Source organism: Octodon degus, unplaced genomic scaffold, assembly GCF_000260255.1.
Source record: "Octodon degus isolate 3935 unplaced genomic scaffold, OctDeg1.0 scaffold00026, whole genome shotgun sequence".
NCBI classification, from domain to species: Eukaryota; Metazoa; Chordata; class Mammalia; order Rodentia; family Octodontidae; genus Octodon; species Octodon degus.
The window spans coordinates 1,188,570-1,209,121 of NW_004524602.1; the positions used below are offsets into that span (position 1 = coordinate 1,188,570).

Here is a 20,552-nt window from a genome sequence, read left to right on the forward strand (position 1 = left end):
CCTGATTCATACCAGGATGAGACACCTTCAAAGAACTCAGTGACACCCTCAAACCCAGGAAGTCTTTCCAGCCAACACAGTCAGAGACGGCTCTTCCTTTTCAACTCAAAGACATGACAATTAACAGCACCTATTAATTGTACACAGTTTCATTCTTGCTTCCAGGAGGGAGAAAATTACTACCCTGTACACTCCATTCCTCTGTGGAAGGGTGAGCCACAGAGAAGTCCTCAGAGCTCCTGAAGTGAAGGTCACAAAATGACAGAGCCCCCAGCTTACAAAATCCATTAGTGTTTTTGGGGAACCACACATGTGGAGGTCTCTGTCCTGCCCACAACCTGTGCCTGAGCTGGGTAGCTGGTTTCCGAACAATGGCTTCTGTGATGCATTGTCTCCTCGAGAAAGAAGCTGGCACTGGGATTCTCAGGGTCTGGGGCACCAACACAGATTCCTGACCTGCATAGAAGACAGCTCTGGAAAAGATCACTCCATCTTTGAGTGAGTGTGGATGACACCGATGTCTCAAGGTGGTGTCACTTTCATGATGCCACACTGCCAGGACCCCATGACATCCAGTATTGCTGAGAGCCCATCAGTGGCGCAGATCACTCAGGATACCAGGTCCCTTCCTCCCTACCTACATCTTCTGAATGGCGGAGCTCTGAGGGGGCAGACAGGGAAAAGAAAGCTCTTGTAAGAGGAAGCAGGAAGTTCAGGCAACTTGTCCTAGGTCCCCAGCCAGAACTGGTGGAGCTGAGCCTGGAAACTCCTGACTTTGCATCTTGACTTCCTTTCAGATCCAAGGTGACCTGGGCAGCAGGGATCCTGTCCCTGTGTGTGAGCTGATTCCCATGACTCCTTCTTACAGGGTGCTGTGGGTAGCGCAGATGAAGACAATGACACACTGCCACTCTGAGAAGACCAACCAACACACACCTAAAACAGGCTTCAAAAACACATACCCTTCTTGGCTTGCTGTCAAATACCCACCTTGGGCTGGCTCTGTGCTGAGCTGTGCCTAGGGTTTGTCTCATGTGATCGGACATAAGAACTTTGATTCCAGCTAAGCCTGGGTGAGGCTCTGACAAGTGAGGCTGCCTGCCCTCAGGAGTGTCCCTGCTCTCAGGGACAGGGCTGTTGCAGGAGTTATGCATGTTCCAGCACAGTCTAGCAATTCCATTGCAGAAATGAGTCCTATGAAAATGGGTTTCCTGGCCATGAGTACATTGAAATCGGCAAAGCAGAGACTCACAAATAAAGCTGATGAGAGGGAGAGACAGCAGCTGACATGAGTCAGTCAAGGGTGAGAATAAAATTTCTTTCAAGCAGAAATGAAAGTTCAGAGTTTTCTGGATCCATTCCACTTTTCTAGTTGATTTCAAGAGTGTGGCTGTATTGTATCCGAGTATTAAAATGTCTTATTAATTATGACCAGTTAACTGTTTCTCAACCTGGTTTTAGAAAGCTCTGTGTTTTATGGTATTTTTATTAGCCCCTACCCACACCTAATAGCAAACTCCTAAATACTTATGTCCCAAGGATGCCAGCCCCATGGCCTGCATGTTGTTGACTGGAAGACAGGACCTCAGTTGGTCTTACTGCTGATATTGAAGAGTTGCTGAGGCCAACTTTCCAGGGTGCATCCTATAGGAGGACAAGGATGTTTGTCCCTTTTTCCACCGCCTTATGACCAGCATGTGTCCCAGGGTCTAGCACAGCACTGGCTTAATAAGAGGAGTCACTGTCTGGGAACTGAATAAGTGAATGAGCTTTGTTTGGTGCCCACACTGAGTTCCATCACACCAGAACCCAGGGTCTACATATTGCAGGGTTTCTGAGACCCTCAGTGGATGCTGGCTTCGAATTTGTAAGAACAATGGACTGGGTGCTTTGGCCAGGCCCTCTCTAGTCCACTGACCTCCTGGCAAATGGTCCAGGGAGCTGGGCTGGACAGGGTGACCTCTCTTAGTCTGCCCCAAATGCAGGTCTCTCCAACCTGGGGCCAAGCTAGCTGTCAGCCAGGGTAGCAGGTGAGTGAGGTACGGAGCAAACAGAAATGAATGCAAATAGTTAAATTGCACCAGGGCAAATTCTTTGGCCTAAGAATTCCTGATTTGTTTTTTTCCTCATCTTGACAGAGACAAGATGTCCTCAACAGAGGGGCCAGGATAGGTGTCTAGACATTTAAATTCATTAAAAGAGACAACTGAAAGTCTGTAAATCATTGGAACAAAGAATATTTTTTTTAGCACAGGAGAAACAAAGTCGTCTTTGCATTCCTCTCTGCAAGCTGGTGCTGCTACAAGGCAGGAGTCAGGAGGTGGTGTCAGGAGGTAGCTGCTGCAGTGGCCAGGCTCCTAGGCTCTGCAGGGTACCACTAAGCATGGCTTCTATGCTACTCTCACCAAGTATGTGATCTGAATCCTGGGCCAGCACTGGAGCAGTGTGACAGGAGAGACCTTGAAGCAGTGACCTCTCCACACCACATGAAGAAACTAGTACGTCTCAAATATGCACACTGTTTCTTTAGTCTTAGGCCCTGGGGGTAGGGGAAAAAGAATTAGCTTTAGTTCAATTTCAGGGGAAAAACTTGAAGGGTCTGTCCATATATTTAATAAAATCAAAGTCAGAGCAAAGAAACAAACATTTCCTTGGCTAGCACTGCAAGCACCTTTCGCTCCTCTTGCATGAGGTGATTTTGAGGCTGAGATCCATGTAGAGATTTGTAGATATGGAAGGAGGCCTCAGAGTGGCTACCTCCTCCAGCATCCAGCACAGGAGAGCATCAGGAAAAGGAGTGGATGGAGGGCTGAAAAGCAGCAGGGAGATGCTACAGCAACAGTCATGGGCTTGGAATCCAGGTGATCCCACAGGGTCAGCTCTATCCTCAAGCAAGGAGAGCCTGTCCTGCTGTGTCCCTCCAAGAGACTTGAGTAGAGGCCCTCTGCAGCCTCCTCTGGGAAGGGGGCTGTGTGCAGGCTCCCTCACTCCATGCCGGCAGGGGAGGCGCCAGAGCCAGGGCAGCTGCTCTCAGAGCTGGGCTCCAATATGGAAGTCCGGTGCCCACTGTGTGTTCCCCACACCCTGGAGGGGACACTAACCACACATCATGTGCTTTCCTGACAGTAACACTTAGAGTTCTCACTTCTTGGAAGACAGGCCCCAAGTCCTGGGGCTAAGCAAGACCCAGCTCCTGTTTCTGCCTCTCATGCTAGGCTCCAGTTGGGACAGCAGTCCTGAACCTGTCAGACCATCCTGCATCACAGGTCCTGAGCTGTGCTCTTCCTCAGGCTCACAGTATGGTGGCTCCTACTTGGTTACCCGGAAGTCTCTATCCATGTTCAGATGTCAGTCTCCACGTCACCTCCAGCATAAAACATTTTCAAAAGGAGCCTCAAGCATACATCCAGACTGCTATTGTCTATTTTTCCCTCACTTCAGCAATTTAAGGGAAGGGGCTTTGTCTTTCTTCTTCTATGGGTGTCTAGAACAGTGCCTGGTTATCTTGTAGAATAGAGTCTGCCTGGGTAGGGACCATGGAGGACAAGGCTGGAGGCATTTATCACGCCTCTGCCAGCACTGCTGCCACATGGGTACTCGGGACCCGCTGGTGAGTGAGGGAAGGAGTGAGCAGTGAACACTGAGTGGAGACCAAGCTCACAGGTCTGGCCTTCCCCAAGAACAAGTCCCCTCACCTCTGTGCTGGAGCCTCCTTCCTTCTCTTATGTTGTCCATTCTGTGAGTGACAGTTATGGTTTAAAAGAAGCGTGTTCTAATTTTCCTCCCCTGGCATCCTGGAGGCTGGCTGAGGCTATCTCACATACTTCGCCTAAAAGTCATGGGTTCTATAATTTGCCAGAGACTACAGTACTGTATACCACAAAGTGCTGCTTCCATCTTAACTGAGAAAGAGCCCTGTTGCTAGATTGCTGGCCTTGGCAATGAGGCACAGTCACCATATCATCACACATTTGCAGGCTACTTGATTTTGGGTTTTCTATGCATTTTCAATAGCTGTGCCTAGCAAGGTGGTATCATACACTTATAATTCCAGCACTCAGGAGGCTGAGCCAGGTGGATTGCCATGAGTTGGAGGCCAGCTTGGACTACATAAGGAGTTTAAGGTCACCCTGAACTATACAGCAAGACGCTGTCTCAAAAACAAAACCAAACTGTGCCTCTATTACCACTGGGGGGTGGGTGTGTAGGAGAGAAGACTGCTCACATGAGGCTCTGGACAATACACTGGGGCCCCATTCCAGTGACCCAAGTCCCCGAAGGCCTGTGACTGTGAAGGGACCATACAATTCTGTGCTAGAAACTTTCACTTGTAGATACGCCCTGTCTTCCAAAATTGCAGATACTGGGGCTGGCAGGTTATCTCAGTTGTCTAAAGCACCTTCTTGAGCAAAATTAGTCAGGGGCAAGGACTGCGGTTTGATCCCCAGCACCACATGCCACATCAGACCCACCCTTAAGGCAGCCTGAGCCAAATGGAAAAAACAAAACAAAACAAAACAAAACAATCCTTCTCCAAATGGCAGATGCTACACTTAAGTATGGTAAATAGAGGAAGAGGGCAAAGTTCATCTTTTCTTAAGGAATGTAAGAAGTCATTACACAAAACATTCCAACTGAAAGTTTTCAGCTAGTATCTCTATTCTGATTTTCCAATTTAGCTTCTTAAAAAGAAGAGAACTGGTATCTTTGTCTATCTGTCCCCTACCCTCCCATACACACAGAGTATTGGGGAGATTAAATCTATTACAGGCTGGCAGGGAAGTGGATAAATGGATGGACAGTATTTAGCAGTGCTGTGAAATAGCAATACTCCGGGTGGATCCTGTACCTTGCCATAGCAGAACTGGGTGAAACTTCCTCACCATGGAGCTCCTGGGTGGTGTGAGAACAGCAGGCTCACAAATGTAGAGCACAGACTGATAGGTCTTCTGTCGTTAACTGAGCAGCTGCCAGAAAGCAGGGATGCATTCCACAGAGCGTTTATGGGCTCACCAGCACTAGTCTGTGACAATTTTATTTAATCATAAAAATATAATAGTATCCAAATCTTTTTGTAGTTTCAGTTTACTGCTTTCTCAAGTGAAATAAATGGTCTCTCAGATTTCTTCTGCTTTCATCTCTGTGCTCTAAGTACAGTAGGATAAGGTTCCAATTAAGGCCCATTAAATGTTTACATTGATTCATGTGAGCCATTTTCTAGTTTCTCTGCCTATCGCTGTTCTGTTTTCGGTCTGGCCACTGCCCATACAAAAGAGAACTCTTTGGGTGTGAGGTCCCTGCCTCTGCATACCCAGTGGCAGGTGGACGTTCTCCTTGCTGCCCTCTGGACAGCATGTGTTTATCACTGTCAGGTCTGACCAACAGAACCCGGCTGTCTCTTGGTCCTTCCAAGGCCCTTGGTGGCTGTACCAGAGCAGTGTGCTCAGTGACAGCTCTGAGGCACAGCAATGCACGGGCCACTCCCACACTCTTACCCCACATTTCTCCATCTTTTGCTTCCAGAGGAGCCCTGAAGGCAGGGGACAGCAGAGCTTCCTCCAGTTTCTCAGCAGATGGGAAAGCTCTGCTAGCAGAGATGGACCTCTGAGGTGGTATCAAGTGTCAGGGATGTTCTTGTTAAGAGCTGGGAATCTAGAGGAGATGGGGTTCATTTCAACGTCTTTGTGAGCTGCCACTTGTCCCAGACTAGAGAAGGTGCTAATCCCTAGATGAAGAACCTAACTTACTCTGCACAGCAGTCCCAGGAGGAGATTCCTGCTGGCATGGTAATCCTGCACTAGGGAAGCTAAGGCAGGAGGGCTGTTGTGAGTTCAAGGCCCACCTGATCTGCACAGTGAAGCCTCATCTCAAAAACAAAACAAAACAAAACAAACAACAACAACAAAACCCAACTATATGACTCCTATTCCACATGAAGGAATTAGGCCTCACGAAGGATAGTGATTTGCCAGGCTCACAGAGCCAGTGTATGGTACAGCTGGGTCTAGGACTTCAGTCTGCCTAGCTCTAGAGCTCAGGTTCCTCTCCTCAAATGGAAAGACACTAGCAATGGCTAAAAGACAAACTGGGTTCTGTGACCAGGTGGGGCCTCTGATGGGAGCCTGCAAGGTGCCATATTCCCCAAGGAGCTATACAGGACAAGCCTAAGGAAAAATGTTTTTAAATGCCCTCAGGAAACTTGCTCTTACAATGAACACTTCTGTGACTTTACAGATGTAAATATATAGACTTTTCCATTATGTACATTCTTAGAATGGGCATAACTGTTAAAACGTTTTCCTAAACCAATTCTTAGTAAGCCAGAGTGGATTTGTTGTGATAATGTACCACTCTGGGGGTGGAAAGATCAAAGGTATCTATTCACATGGAATGAATCTAATAAGGCCCTGAGTAGTAAGAACAGCATTTAATTTTCATAATTGTCCAATGAGCTAGGACCTTATGTGTCATACCTGGGGAAAGCGATGCTCAGGATAATCTACCCAAGGCCAGATATGGCCTGGATGCCAGGAGCTCTCAGGAGGTAAATCTGAGTCTCCCTCCAAAGTTTCCTTAATAAAGAAGTAATCAAACTTTAAACACAGTAGTTACCTTTGAAATCCAAAGGTAACTACTGGTTACCTATTATTGGTCCCAGCAATAATAAAACAACACTCTAGAATATGTTCAAAGATAAACATAGTGCCAAGGAAAAAGCTAAAGTTAGTTTTAGCCAAAAGTCTATTCAGGAAATTAGATAGTAAAAGAAAAGAAATGGGTCTTTCAAAATCTGGGGCTACCATAACCTTTTCTGCAGAATCATACACAGATGATTCAAGTCTCAGCCTCTGATATTTACTCAATATACATTTACACATATCTATTTGGTAACCATCACATGTCCAGCACTCTTACCAGTATCACCACTAGTGACCAGTATCCAGGTACATTTCATCATTTGCATTTCTAGAACTCTGCCCACACTGGCTTCCTACCTGTTTGTCACCAGTGGTTTGTTCATCTCAGAACTAAAAATTCATCCTCTGTCAGAGATGGAAGAACCTCAGAGCACTCACTCGCACTCTCTACAGTTGAGAAGCAAAGCCCAGAGAAGCAGAGACTGGCCAGGGTCATGGAGCTGCACCGCTGCAGCATGATCCAAACATCCTGATTTGTACCAGGATTTGTTCCACGGGATGGACTTTCTGTGACAGCCACAGAAAACCTCCACTTCATAACATGTTTTCTCTGATTACAGACCAGACCTCCATATCTTCTCAAGAGTGACTGATTTAAAAAGTTCCTCCATGACTGTGGATCTTAGTAGATTAAAAAAATTAAATCATCAGTCATGAGTTAAACTTGACAAAAGATTCCTTTGTTCTTTTTGCTCGTGTATCTGATAGCCCAAGAGAAGGTGCACCCTGACCACCCTGGGCAGAGGTGAGCAGCCTGCACACAGGCATAACCTTTGCATATCTTCTGCTGTTCTGGGTGGAACTTGAAGGGACAATGAATTTCAGATTGCCTGTAGCTAAACTAAGCCCTCCCAATGTGCCTGCCTGTACCCTAGTCTTATGGCCACTGCTAGTGGAGCTCAGCGCAAATCCAGTTTCTAGGAGTCCACTGAGACGAGCCCACAGCTAGCTTTTGACTTGGGAACTCTGATGTTAAGAGTTTGTGACACTTATTTTGCTGGGACCTCTAAATCCGAGCTTCCTGAAAAACTGGCCAAGAAATGACAGTTTATCTATATAATCTCTTCAGATCACCATTCCAGGCATGAAATCCGCTTCTTGTTAGGATTTCCAGGTACTGAGACCCAGTACTGTGAAGATGATGCTAACAGGAGATATAGCAGCCTCTGCTTGTCTTAAGAACGTATAGGGACAGGCATGTGCTGTCTCCCCTCATTCACACAATTAAGGGGGAGTAGTGGCATCATAAGCTTCACTCTATAGTTTGGACACAGAGTAACTTGCCCAAATCATAGCGCCAGAAAAGAAGGATTTCAAGGTAAGCTGAATTTAGAGCCTGTGGGTTTTCTTTTTCTGTGGGACTAGGGACTAACCCAAGGGTACCCAATTACTCAGTTACACTTCCAGCACTTTTAGATTTTCTCTTTTGAAATAGGGTCTCTCTCTAAGCTGGTCTTAAACTTGTGGTCCTCTGGCCTCACACTATGCTGGGCTACAGCCTGTGTTTCTAATCACCCTGATATTTGACTTCAGCGTCATCAGAGACCAGGTTCAGCTGTAGACTAATTCTGACTCTGGAAATCTATTCAGTATCTCTTTTCTTCACTGCTATTGCAATAACTGCAGCAGAAGGATATGTGGGAGGTCAGGAAGTGATTCTCTACAGAGGGGACCTGTCCTTTCTAAGCTTGGTGCTGTAAAGTATTAAGGCCTGGGTCTTAAGGCTACTCAGCTTTGAGGTCCAGTGCAGGTTCCTGCAGAGGCTGCAGTCTACTCCAAGTGACCCCTGGCAATGCAGCCACTCACGAAAACCAAGAGTCCTTACAATTCCTCAGGTGTTTTGTGGGGTTAAAGCACTGTATACACCAGAAGCAGGTAGCACTTCCCACTAATTTTGTGTAGAAAAGTTCATAAAATGATGAAGGGAGTAAAAAGCACTTATGTTTGGCTTCTGCAAAGGTGGTAGGAATTGAACCCAGGGCTTCATTTATACTAGGTGAACATTCGACTACTGCACTGAGCCCCAGTCAGGCCGTTGACTTTGAATACATCTGGCCAGGCTGAGGATTTAGTGTAGTGACACAGCACATTACTGGCAAGTGTGAGGTTGAGTCCCAGTTAAAAAAAAAAAAAGGACTATATTGGCCAAACCTGCTCACTGGCAAACTTCTCCATTCTAACATCAGCCCAGTTATTCACTAGTGTTTTAGCAGAAGTTATTTTTAATTAGGAACTATTTGTTCTCTGTTGGCCACCAAATCTCACATTTTTCTTTGATATTGAGAGTAAGCATTAGACTTTTCCTTAGACAAGATACATTTCTATTTTATGAAAGGAACACTGTCATTCAAAGAAAGAAAACCACAGAAAGTTGAATGTTACATGACAGCTGGAGAACGAATGGCCAATTCTGCTGGCATTTCCACCGTGAGCCACCTCCACAGCCCTCTTTGGAGGATGAAAAATGGGGTGGGTAAATTTACCAACAGGGTGATTCAGATCAGTCAACTGCCACAGTGAGAGACCAGAACACAGTAAGAATGTGTGAGCAGGAGTCTGGCCACTCTGGAAGGCCTAAAAGCCAGCATGGAATGCTGGAGAATTACCACTATTTTCCTGGTGCTGAGGATTGAACTAGGGCCTTGGGGCTGGTATGCAAGTGCTCTGCTACTCACCGAACTGCACTCCTAACCCTAAGTAGCACTCTTACAACACAACTGTCCTTGTTCCCTGCACTCAGAAGCCCTTCCTGATTCTGTGTATAGGGCAACTGACACCTGAGGGCAGCACAATCGATTTAGGAACACCTGCTCAATTAACGCTTTGGTGTTTTTCTCTCAAAGTCATCAACTAGCTGGATAGGCCTGGAAAAAATAAGCTACACAGCCTTGGGCAGCACCTCAATGCCTGCTCGCCTGCCTGGCCAAGTCAGAAGCCCTGGCACTGTGTAGAGCGGAAGACAGGATCAGCATGGGCTTCTCTGTGGCGAGGCTACATGGGGCAGGATGGGCAAGGGACCCCTTCTTGCAACTGTCACAGACTGCAGCTCCACAGCTGGAACCTGGAAAGGGCAGGCACTAACCAGAATGGATATGTGAAGGTGCTTATTCCCAGTGCAGCAATATGCAGGCAGTCAAATAATCTGTCATTCCAGTTAATTTAATTATCAGACCACATTTAATTATCCAATACAAAATGTAAATAAGGTGAAGGACTGACAGCACATACTAATTATGTTCATTATAATAATTAAATGGCAAAGAATTCAGAAAGAATCATGAAAGTACCATAAAATATAGGGAGGCTTTGATTAAAACAACCATGTTTTAATTACAAACTGCTACCATGTAGGAATGAGATGATGGTTCCATCAAGGATGGGGAATTTTATTATCTAGGTTTCTCTTCTGAAGCCATCCTTGGTATCAGGGGGCTCAGCCCTTCTAGCTAATAGACTAAGTGGTGGCGAATAAAAAAATACCAATCCTTTATGCAAAGTGGTTACCTAATCAAACTGTCTAGGGTTGCAGCAGCACTTTTGGATTCCCTGTCTTGGGGACAAAAACTCTTTTTCTCTAGTAGGAAATTAACGAGTCCCTGCAGAAAACAGATCTTACAAATTAACCTGACTCCTGACTAATGATACAGAAACATTAAATGAACTAAGTATCAAAAATTTCCCAGGAAATTCCTTTGATTAGAGAGAGTAGGACAGGCTAAGTTCACTTCCATTCTCCGCCCGACTGCCCATGGTGAGCCAGGTGAGGCAGGAGTCCTTCTGGGATGAGGATGTGACAGAAGCCGGGTTGACTGGACTGGCTATGTCCTCTCAGGAAATGCTCTCTAGAAAATTACTGGATTTGGGGAGAACAAAAAAGGAATTTGATAAAACTGCTGCTTCAAAAAATGAATACTACCAGTTTTTTAGTTATAGGAACTTTGCCAGTTGCTGGCTATGGAGCTGTAGTAGCCTTAGCAGGCTCATGGCTACTTTTCATACCCTGCCCTTACCATGCAGCCTGCTTGGGAACTGCCCCTGCAAGTGAGCACGCAGGGCTGGATACGATGGGCAGAGCAAGAAGCCTGTGCTGTGCCCACCGGTGGGCTCCTGCTATTCCTAGCGGGACAGCCAAGGCATCCTGAGCTTTGAATGCTGAGCACAGCAGACAGGCAACTCATTAAGCTGCCTGGCCTATCAGGATCTGAAACCTACAGAAGGGTGGGGAGTCCCCGCAAGGTCCAGAGTGCTGCTGTGTGTGTGGTTCCAGTCTTAGCTTTGACAGTTGGATTCTGCAATCACAGGGGGACCATTTGGTACAATCCTCCTCTCCCTCTTTTTCTTTATTCTGTAAAGGATTCATAACATATTTTGCCCATTTAAACTTTTGTTTTATGGTACTGAGATCAAACTGAGAGCCTCACATGCATGTTAGGCACTCTACCCTCTTCTTATCATTTTAAATCCTATTATTCATGATGAAGTCACTGATAATGCTGTGGGATCCTCACCACTATCCCTTTCCAAAGCCCTTCAGCTTCTCTCTCTATAGTCAAAGATGCTCCAATCTTGAGAGAAGAAAGAATTCATGCTCTTGACAGAGCTAGGGATAGAACCAAGGCTTCTGATTTGTACACTGTGGTCCATTTGTGTTCAGGAAACATGTTTACTTATACCATGCCAGAATCTGTAAGAGCTGCCTGGGTGAGGCAAAACAGCATACCCCAGAGACTTCCACATCAGCATACACAGGGCAGAGCCCCAGCTTCTCAGGGTACCATCTTGGTGAGTTTGCACCATTATCTGCATCCACCCCTTTGCCCATTACACACTTCAGCCAGGTAAGCAGGGTGACCTGACTTCCTTTATTTTATTTACTTATTTTTTGTGGAGGAGGATTGAACTCAGGACCCTGCACTTGCCAGGCAAGCGCTTATTCTGCTGAACTATCTCCCTGGCCCGAACTTTTTTTTTTTCAATTTTTTTTTTTTTTTTTGTAGTATCAGGGATTGAACTCAGAACCTTGTGCTTGCCAGGAAGGCGCTGATTTCCTTTAAACAGTGTGAGAGATTAAAAGTGCACTGGTGAGCTCTGCAAGCCTGTCTTGTAGTTCAGTTTCCCAGTGATCCTCTATGATGTGTCAGGGAGCTTAGGGCACCACTGAGAGCCGTAGGCCCTCATCTATCTCAAGGAGGAATAATCTGTTTCATAGCCTCTCTGAAGTGCTCAGAGGTAAAGACAACAGAGGGAAGAGCAGTATGAACAGCTCTGCACACACAGGAGTAATAACACTAGCAACAGCAACTCCATAAGGTGGTGGGGCTCACCTTTTGGCAATTACTATCTTTTCTATTAATTTCTTATTTCTTTTATTTTTGCCATCTACTTCCTGTAGATTTGTTGTATTTTAGCAATTGCTTGTGGCCTGAGCTGACGTCTCTGCATTTCCCCTACCTCATAAAGTAGATGTCCAGTTAGTGTTCAGGCCTTCTGGGAGGTCAGGTGTTGAAACATGAGGCCTGGCTTTTTTTTTTTTTTTTTTTTTTTTTCCTTTTTTGGTTCTTACTGAGAGTGAGCTCTCCCCTCAGTAATGAAACCTTACCAGCATATCCTCTTCTTCCTCAACTGGCAAGTGTTCAGGTCTCATTCTCCTCCTTCCATTGCCTAGTGTTTTCTCTAACCATTTTATCTGCTTTTTCTCCCAATCAAACATGCTTAGTCATCACTTTCCCACCTGGCCATCAAGAAACACAAATCCTATGGCCTCTCTCTCTGATCATGCTGGTGCAATCAGAGACACAATCTATGATCCAGTAGAAAATCTCTCTGAAATCCAATATAATTCTGAGTCTTGTCATTTTTTCACAAAAAAACTGGTTCATGCAAAAGGTTTCAAACCTCCCTACCACTGAGTATGCAAGACCAACAAACCCATTGCTATAGAACTGCACACAGCCAACAGTACCACACATGCAAATTTTTTATCTCTTTACAAGTGCAGCCGAGTGTCATGATATAGTAAACCATTTCAACATAAAACAGGACGCTGTCAGATAAACTGTGAATGTCCACACAAGACAGAGCTCTGGGTAAGCAGGATGCGAGCAAGTGTGCAGTCTGTAAAGCTGTTCCTGGGAAAGAGATGGGAAGGGAGCCTGCTTATCTCAGATGGTGCAGTCAGGAAGAGCTGTGATTCTATCTCACTGTTCTATTCTTGCTCTTTTTCATAATAATAAGGAGGAGTCTTACAAACAGAAAAGCTTTTTTTTTAAGAGGAAAAAAAAGTAAAAATAACAATTAATTTCAAAACAGGCTAGTAGAGTAACAATAGTTAATACATTGCATATTGTTATCTTCATAGTAGTTATTCAAAGTACAAGATATAGGAATGAAATCTTGTCCAAATAATATTAGCAAAATCCTTTCAAAAAGGAACTTTAGTTTTTTCATTATTTTATTTATTTCTTATTTTTTTGTATTTTATGCAGGGTCTCACTACACAGCTTGGACTCATAGTGCTCTTCCTGTTTTTAGCCTCCCCAGCCCTGGGATTACAGGTGCATATCACCATGCCCGGACTTGGTCTCTGGTTCAGCATGCACGGGTGTGGGACTGGTGGTGGCAGGGATCAAACCTCCAAAAAGAAACTTTTAAGGGAGGGGGGATATAATTTAGCAGCTTGAATGGAAGCATAGGAAGAAGAGAAATCTACTAGAAGATTCATCTAGGCTTTTGTTCCTAGAGCAGCTTGCAGGAGATTGGGGACCTGTTGGGCCAGGCCCACAAAAAAGATGATCTGCCTCTATCTTGAGGACTTCAGGGAGGCACTACTGAGGGCGCTTGGCTGGGGGATGAGACAGAGCTGCTGCCCACTCTCCTGCGACAGGGTTTGAGAAGCAGAGATTTTTATTTGATACTTGTTTTGGGAAGACCCTAGATTTCCCATATTTTAATGTTTCCCACGAAACACCATTTTAAACTGGACCACATATTCCTCAACCTTGTAAGGGACTATGTAGGACACACATTTGGCCTCTGTGCTATACAGGGTCAGCATGGCAGGCATCTGCAATCACTAACATAGCACAGGGCTTAGCGTCCTTTGTACCTGGAAGGCTGTGATTCCGAGGCCTTGGGCCTGCATTGTTTTGTGTGTTCCTCCTGTCAGTCAAGCAGCAATGTTGGCTCTCAGTGAGCAGCCTCTTGCCCTGCATTAGGCTCTGACAATCCCCCCTCTTCTTGCCCTGGTCTGGTTTGCTGCAGGCTGACGAGCCTAGAAAGCACATCAGTCTGAGACTTGCCTGAAGTAAAAGGTAGCAGGCTTATGGTGAGGTGAAAGGGAAAGTCCAGAATTCTGTTTCTTAGCCCAATATATGGACTTAGGGTGGGTGCATAGGGTGCTTTAGGTAAATGTGGTTGTCAAGAAGTCCTGACTATTTGATATGTTATTTATGCCAAACGCTGGTTTCAAACACAAAGAAACAAGTTGCCTTGTTATTATTATTTTATCAAGTTTGTAACAGATTTTTCAACTTCATAAGGCAGGGAAGCCCTAGTTACACATGAAATCTTGCTCAGAAACCAAGCAAAGCAGTTGAAAGCAAAACTTGTCTGGAACACAATGAGGAGAGAATTGAGTCCTGCTTCTCAGACTCCTGTCCAACGCCATTTGGAAAGCTGTGAGCACTGAGGCAGAAGCAAAGAGCCAAGAACAATTCTAGAAGATGCCAGACCAATATGTTTTACAAAGTGATTCAAGCTGAAAGATGCAAAACTACCTTACCAAAACCAAACCAAACCAAACCAAACAACAGCAAAACAATTGGTGGCCAGGGCATCAAATCTGTGTGTTAAGGGAACAGGCAGTGAAGTTTATGTGCTAAGAGAATAACTGGTTCTGTGCAGCTTAAGGTGATTCCACTGGACAGTTTCTAGCTCTGAGAAGTGACCCTAATGCTACCCAGTATTGATCAAATCTCTGGAGAGGTGAAGCCAGAGACACAGCCCTAGATCATGGCCAAAGAGCCCTATGGGGGCAGATGCACCCTAGCAGGCCAGCCTACCTTCTGTCACTCTGGTACCTTGTACTCTCAGCCCTGGTTTGGCCCAGCAACCTTCCGGGTTCTTACCTGGTTATCTGGGTGGTTGACAGTGAAGTAGCCTACACAGACGATGACCTCATGAAGGAGGCTTTCACAGGAGACATGGCTGCAGTGACCCAGCAGGGAGCTGGCCATGTGCCGGAATGCAAGGGACAAGCCCTCTGCCCCTACAATAGACTGACAGAGATAGGAGTGGTTAGGACTTCCAGCACCAGGAGAGCTGGGCTGCAAATCACACAGCAAGTCAGGCCAGTGCACGCTTTGTGGGGCTGAGTGTGCAGGACAGTTCTGCAGGACCATGTTTCTCAGTAGTGCTCATGGGTATCTGCTCTGTTAGTGACCATCACACCTGCAGTGTTTGCCTTGAGAAGGGACAGGAAATAGAGCACAGCAGACAAATAGCTGGCATCATGTAGAGTACGACATGGTCTCCAAAAGCATGGCTGTTGTTTCCATTTTAATAACTTATTTTTTCTCATTACATACATTCATTATAAAAAATTTAGGAAAATAGAAAAATACTATAATGTATATAAATATATCATTTAACTAACTTCCAATACTTTTTTTGCCAGGCAGGCACTTATGCTGCTGAGCTATATCCCTGGCCCAGTCTTTCTTTTTTGAAGGAGAGGATATTTTCTTGTACAAAGAGATAAATGTACATTTCTAGTTAGTCACCTATGCTCAAATAGAAAAGAAATACAAATAAGAACAATGATTATTCAAATAAATAGCTTTATAAACCACAAGCTCCCCAAAGAATGTGAAAAACCAAAGCCCCCCAAGCCTCCCAACTGGGAAGGCCCTGAGATCTGGGCTCCTGGGATCCTTTCTGCAGACAGGCCAAGGCTGCCAGCAGGGGCTCGGGGAGCTGGGGCTGCCTGTGCAGGCTGGAGCTTCTATTTAATAAACATGTCAAACAGACAGAGCGACAGGAGGCCAAAGGGGAGAGGCGAGGCCCACAGAACACACTGTGGCCCACACTGGAATGAAGCTCGGCTGCAGGCTGTGGGAAAAGGCTGCTTTTGAGACTCATCTCCTGAGTTGAGGTCTGGGTGGGCTTGAACCAGGGCAGATGTGATGCAGCTTGGAAGTTTCAGTGACTGCTTTGCTGAGCCGTGGGTAAAGTGGGTATTGTTGAAACAAGATGGCTGCCGGGTGTGAAGAGTGCCTTCTGTCTCCATTTCATTGCCCCAAGGTAAAAAATGCTTTTCAAGCCCCAAAGAGGCTTTAGGAGGGCTCTGCAGTTCTAAATCAAGCAGTGACACCTTCTCACTCAGCCCTTATTTAATTAGCTGCGTCCAGCATGCTGTGACCCAGTGCCCCCTGTTTAACCTTCACTGATAAGAGCAGGTCAAGGAGCATGCAAGTTTGAATATAAAAATTAAACCAATTTTTCAAGGAAACCATATTTCCTTTTTAGCCAGAATTAATTGCCAAGTCAGTACATTGATTTGTTTCTTGAGACCACCTTCAATTGTAAAAACTGTCATTGTGAATGCAATCTACAATGTCCTTGGTCTCAGGGCCAGCTGTGCCAGTATGAATTCAGAGTGAAGTCATAGTCTATGTACTATGGGAGAATATCCTGACAGCCTTACTAGTGTACAATGAGATGCACTCCATTAAGAAAACATGCTAATGGCTCTGCTTGTGCCCCTGTTGTACACTATGGCTAGCATAAAGCAGTCAGGCAAGGAAGGGTGGGGATACACTGGGCATGCTGCCTTCAGCCACTGGATTGCTGACTTTGCATCTTCCAGACAGTCTGGGAGAACTCTCCATTTGAGGAGGCCGAGTCAGTCCAATATCCTGAGTGTGCACTGTGTGCTAAAATCCTTATTTACAGAGATGGCGATTGAACCCTGGGCCTCATACATGGTAGGCAAGTACTTGGCTGCTGAGCTATACCTGTAGCCTTATAATTCTGTCAAATCCTTACAGCTTTGTGAGGTATGCATGTTTTGAGACAGGGTTTCGCTATGTAGCCCATGCTGGTCTCAGACTCACCATCCTCCTGCCTCACACTCCAGGCACGTACCATCCTACCCAGCAGAGGAAGGTAGGTGTTTTTAGTTCTATTTACAGATGGGGCTTGTAAGTTGTGGCAGCTCGGCTTCCTGTGAGGCTGGTCTGGCTTACACGGATCAGTTTCCTTTTCTAATTCCTTTGTGAACCCTAGGGTTGTCTCTTAGGTGAGATGCCTACTGAGATGTCCTCTTTTTGCCTGAAATCCCCCCCTTTTTTTTTTGCTGTTCACAAACTTAGCTCCTGACATATAAGTTGTTTCAATAGCCTGAATAAGAATTTCTCTGAGTACATCTATCATAAAAATAGCCCCTTTCTCTCCAGTGTACCTACACTGCAATACCATGCCCACCGTGTGTGTTTGTCAAGCACATGCTTGCTCTTGTACTTTACACTCATGGTGGCTGTGTGGAGAGAGGTATCACTGTAGCTTGCTGAGTAGCATGGCAACTTAGAAAAAAATGGGTATACCTATGAATGTCCATTTTGTATCTGTGTATTCAAAGTGGTTGGGATAGATATATAGTTGCATTCTCTTAATGAATAGAATGATTTGTTCTAATGGTGTTTGTAAGTAGGATCACAAGTCCGCATCTTGTATAGCAATTAACCACTAAGAAGAATATATGCAGTGTATTATTTGTTGAAACTGTACTTCCGATTTGATTTGAAACTTTCTCATTGCTATCTTTTTATCAATAAAACTTTGAAAACAACAACAACAACAACAACAACAACAAAATGGCCGCAGATCATTGACATTTCTCTTATGGAAAGGGGAGCCTCTTTTTTCCTCTTCTTCAATCTGGAAGGCTAAGGCTCATTCAAACAACAGGGTGGTTGACATGTAACTGTATGACCAAAGGCATAGCAGTCAGGACCTTGTGAAGTCAGAGCAACAGAGGAAGAAGGCCCTGCAGGAGCCCAGCCTATGCTCTGCTGTAGGGTAGGGTTACCTGGAGCTAAAGCTGAGGAGACAATGAGCAAGACTGAGTCTAATAAGTGAAGAAAGGATAGAATAGGGTCAGAAAGGAAGAAAAAAAACAGGAAGAAAAGAAGGAAAGAGATTGCATGAGACATAAAGAAGAAAGAAGCCAAGGGCCTAGAGCCCTGCAAGAACCACTCAGGAGAGGCCACCCTACACCAAGGCAAGACCTCGGTTCTAAGGACAGCTGACTACTCCTGGCCACCTAGTGCCTTCTCCTGATATTTCTGGTAAACGTGGCTCAAGTAGGGCATACTTTGGGGTGAAATGGCAAGACTCTGGGGGAGGAGAAACCTTGGTTTTTATCTTGGGTAGGCATGAAGGGTTCTAGAAATATGCCTTTGCTTTTCCTAACATCTCTGGCCATTGTGCCTCAAGGTCAACAGAGAGCTCAGCAGGGCTCTTGAGTGAGTGAGCAGCACAGCACAGCAGGACAGGGACCCAACGGCTCAGCAAGCAAGACTCACTCCAGACATTAGGGTTAGGTGTACCCTGTAGCAGTATGGATTTAACCCTAGCTAGAAGGCCCAGGAGTTTCTAGATACTTGTCTTTTCGTCAGCTGTGGACCAACCTGACAAGTAGAATGCTGGACACACCTTAAGGACAAAATTAGGGCCTCCTGATTTCTAAGACATTTCTAGACAGAATAAAGTGGACTTGGGTCTTCATAAAACACAGATGTTACTGTGAAGTTAGTGGCAGAATCACTGGCTTTTTCTGGGCAACTATCTCCCACTTAGGTATTACTGTAAACTCCTAGAATTCTACACATCATGTGGCTGCCATCTAAGGCTGCTTCAGTCACAGCACAAAACAGAAACACAACCCTGAAGGAGGTATTTCTGTTCTTCAGGTAGATAAACAAATTGTATAAAGCTGAACACTTTAGATGCAATGACACAGCATATTAGTTTCCTATTTAGAAGAGAATGACAGGAAGACGTGAATTATAGAATTACACATTTGTCAGAAGCTGTAGAATAAGTGTTTCTTCTATCTTAGGATGGCAAACAGCACTGTTTTCATATGTTTGTGTCTCTATAACCTTTTGTCTCTGAGCAAAGCTATTTATCTAAATTACGGGTTCATCATCTGCCAAGTTTGTTCCTTTTTTAATGAAACCACTTGACAATTAATAAACTGAAAGAGAAAATCTACTTGGAGCTTGTTCTATTCCAAAGGTTCAGTGTTTTTGAAAGTTAAATGTCCTTCATGAAAAAAAAATCTGCTTTTAAACTGAGAGTTTAGTATTATAGCATAAAGTGATTTTTTTTCCTCTTTAGCTATAAAAACAGAGTTTATAGGGGCTTGTATATTTAACTGTGCATGTACTTTATGCTGGACACAACTCAGTTAAATCACTCATAGACAGTGATTTCAATCAAAATAATGTATCTAATTTTGGTTCTGTTTATATAAGAAATCATTTCTTTTCTTCATATTTAAAAGGTGATGGGAAGATAATACCTTTAGCTAAAGAACTCAAGTCAGAAGTCTTGTAGGAGCTGTGTGGCATAGGGTGAGCTTTAGGGGTAGGGAGTCATAGGTAACTAGTCCTAACTCAGGGCAAACTATTAACCAGCACTGTCTCCATGTGTATGGTATGAGAACAAATCAGGAAGACTACAGAGGATCTAGTACAATTCCCAGAAGACAGTAGCTTCATAACTGTTAGATATATTATAATTCCATTTATTATAGTTTATTCTCATGCCCCAACCACATCATATTCATCATATCATATCCACATTAAAATACTAACTCCCTGGTTGGATTACAGAAATGTAAACCAAGACGTAGTACCTGAAAAGCTGGCAGATCCAGTGCGGCAAAGCTGTTAAAGAAACGCAAACTCTGAATGGCGACTTGGATGGTGTTCTGAGCATAGCTCTCCTTAGGACTGGCTGTGCTGGGGTCCGAGATGGTGCCATGGAAGAGGATGCAATAGAGCATGTGCAGAACTCCAGCCAGGTCTGTGGCCTGAAGAGCAGCTGTTAGCCCCGTGGGATCCTGGCGATTATTGTCAAATATACTATATGACCTGACAAAGAAACATTCAAGTCTCTGAAAGGAATCTAGTTAAGGGATGTTAGCAATTTTATAGGTCAAATGGAACAAGACAAGCAGACTGTTAAAAGCAAATCATCTGAGTTATGTAATGAGGTAACAAGAAACCTCCAGGAACAAATGCAGTGCTCCCCCCCCCCAAGTGTACAGAGCTTTCCTTTTCTTTCCTGGGGATACTGGGCTGTTGGAGCAATGGCCACTGTGTCCACTGAAACTAGGTCTAGGCTGCCGCTACCACGCTATACTCCATAGCTTTGGAAGCCCTACTTTGTTTAGTGTCTCACTGGGCAAACTGCACAGGACTGTGAGAATTTCTGAGGCCCCAAATAGGAAAGTTTGCTTTTGGGTACACAATGGGCATTTTATCAGGGAGGCAGCTACCAGGAAGGCATACAGCTTCAAAAACCCAGTAGTGCATTGGTATATAGGTGGCAGAGACCCTCCAACTGCTTTTGCAGGCATTGTTCTGGCTCTGAGGAATATGGTGGGATGGGTTGTGGACACCAGAGTCATGAGAACAAGCAAGCGTGGGGTTATGCCAACATAAATCACTGTGACTGAGGCAGGGAGTGCTCTGGATGAGCAAGAGGAGGAAACTATGATGGGAACGAAGTCTTAAAATCAAAAGAACAGCAGCAAGGGTTTGCTGAATTCACCTCACCCCTAAAGGC

The 20,552-nt window shown here is 44.9% G+C and overlaps 1 protein-coding gene across 3 annotated transcripts in view; it reads right to left on the bottom strand.

Moving 5' to 3' along the window:
* Positions 1 to 20,552, bottom strand: part of Scaper (S-phase cyclin A associated protein in the ER) — a 438,975-nt gene that overhangs the window by 11,489 nt on the left and 406,934 nt on the right. For all 3 annotated transcript variants that reach the window (XM_023712676.1, XM_023712675.1, XM_023712677.1), the window contains 2 exons: positions 19,618 to 19,855; positions 14,825 to 14,974 (listed from right to left, as the gene is read on the bottom strand). In XM_023712676.1, the coding sequence (XP_023568444.1) occupies positions 14,825 to 14,974; positions 19,618 to 19,855 (388 nt within the window). The remainder of the gene's footprint in view (positions 1 to 14,824; positions 14,975 to 19,617; positions 19,856 to 20,552) is intronic.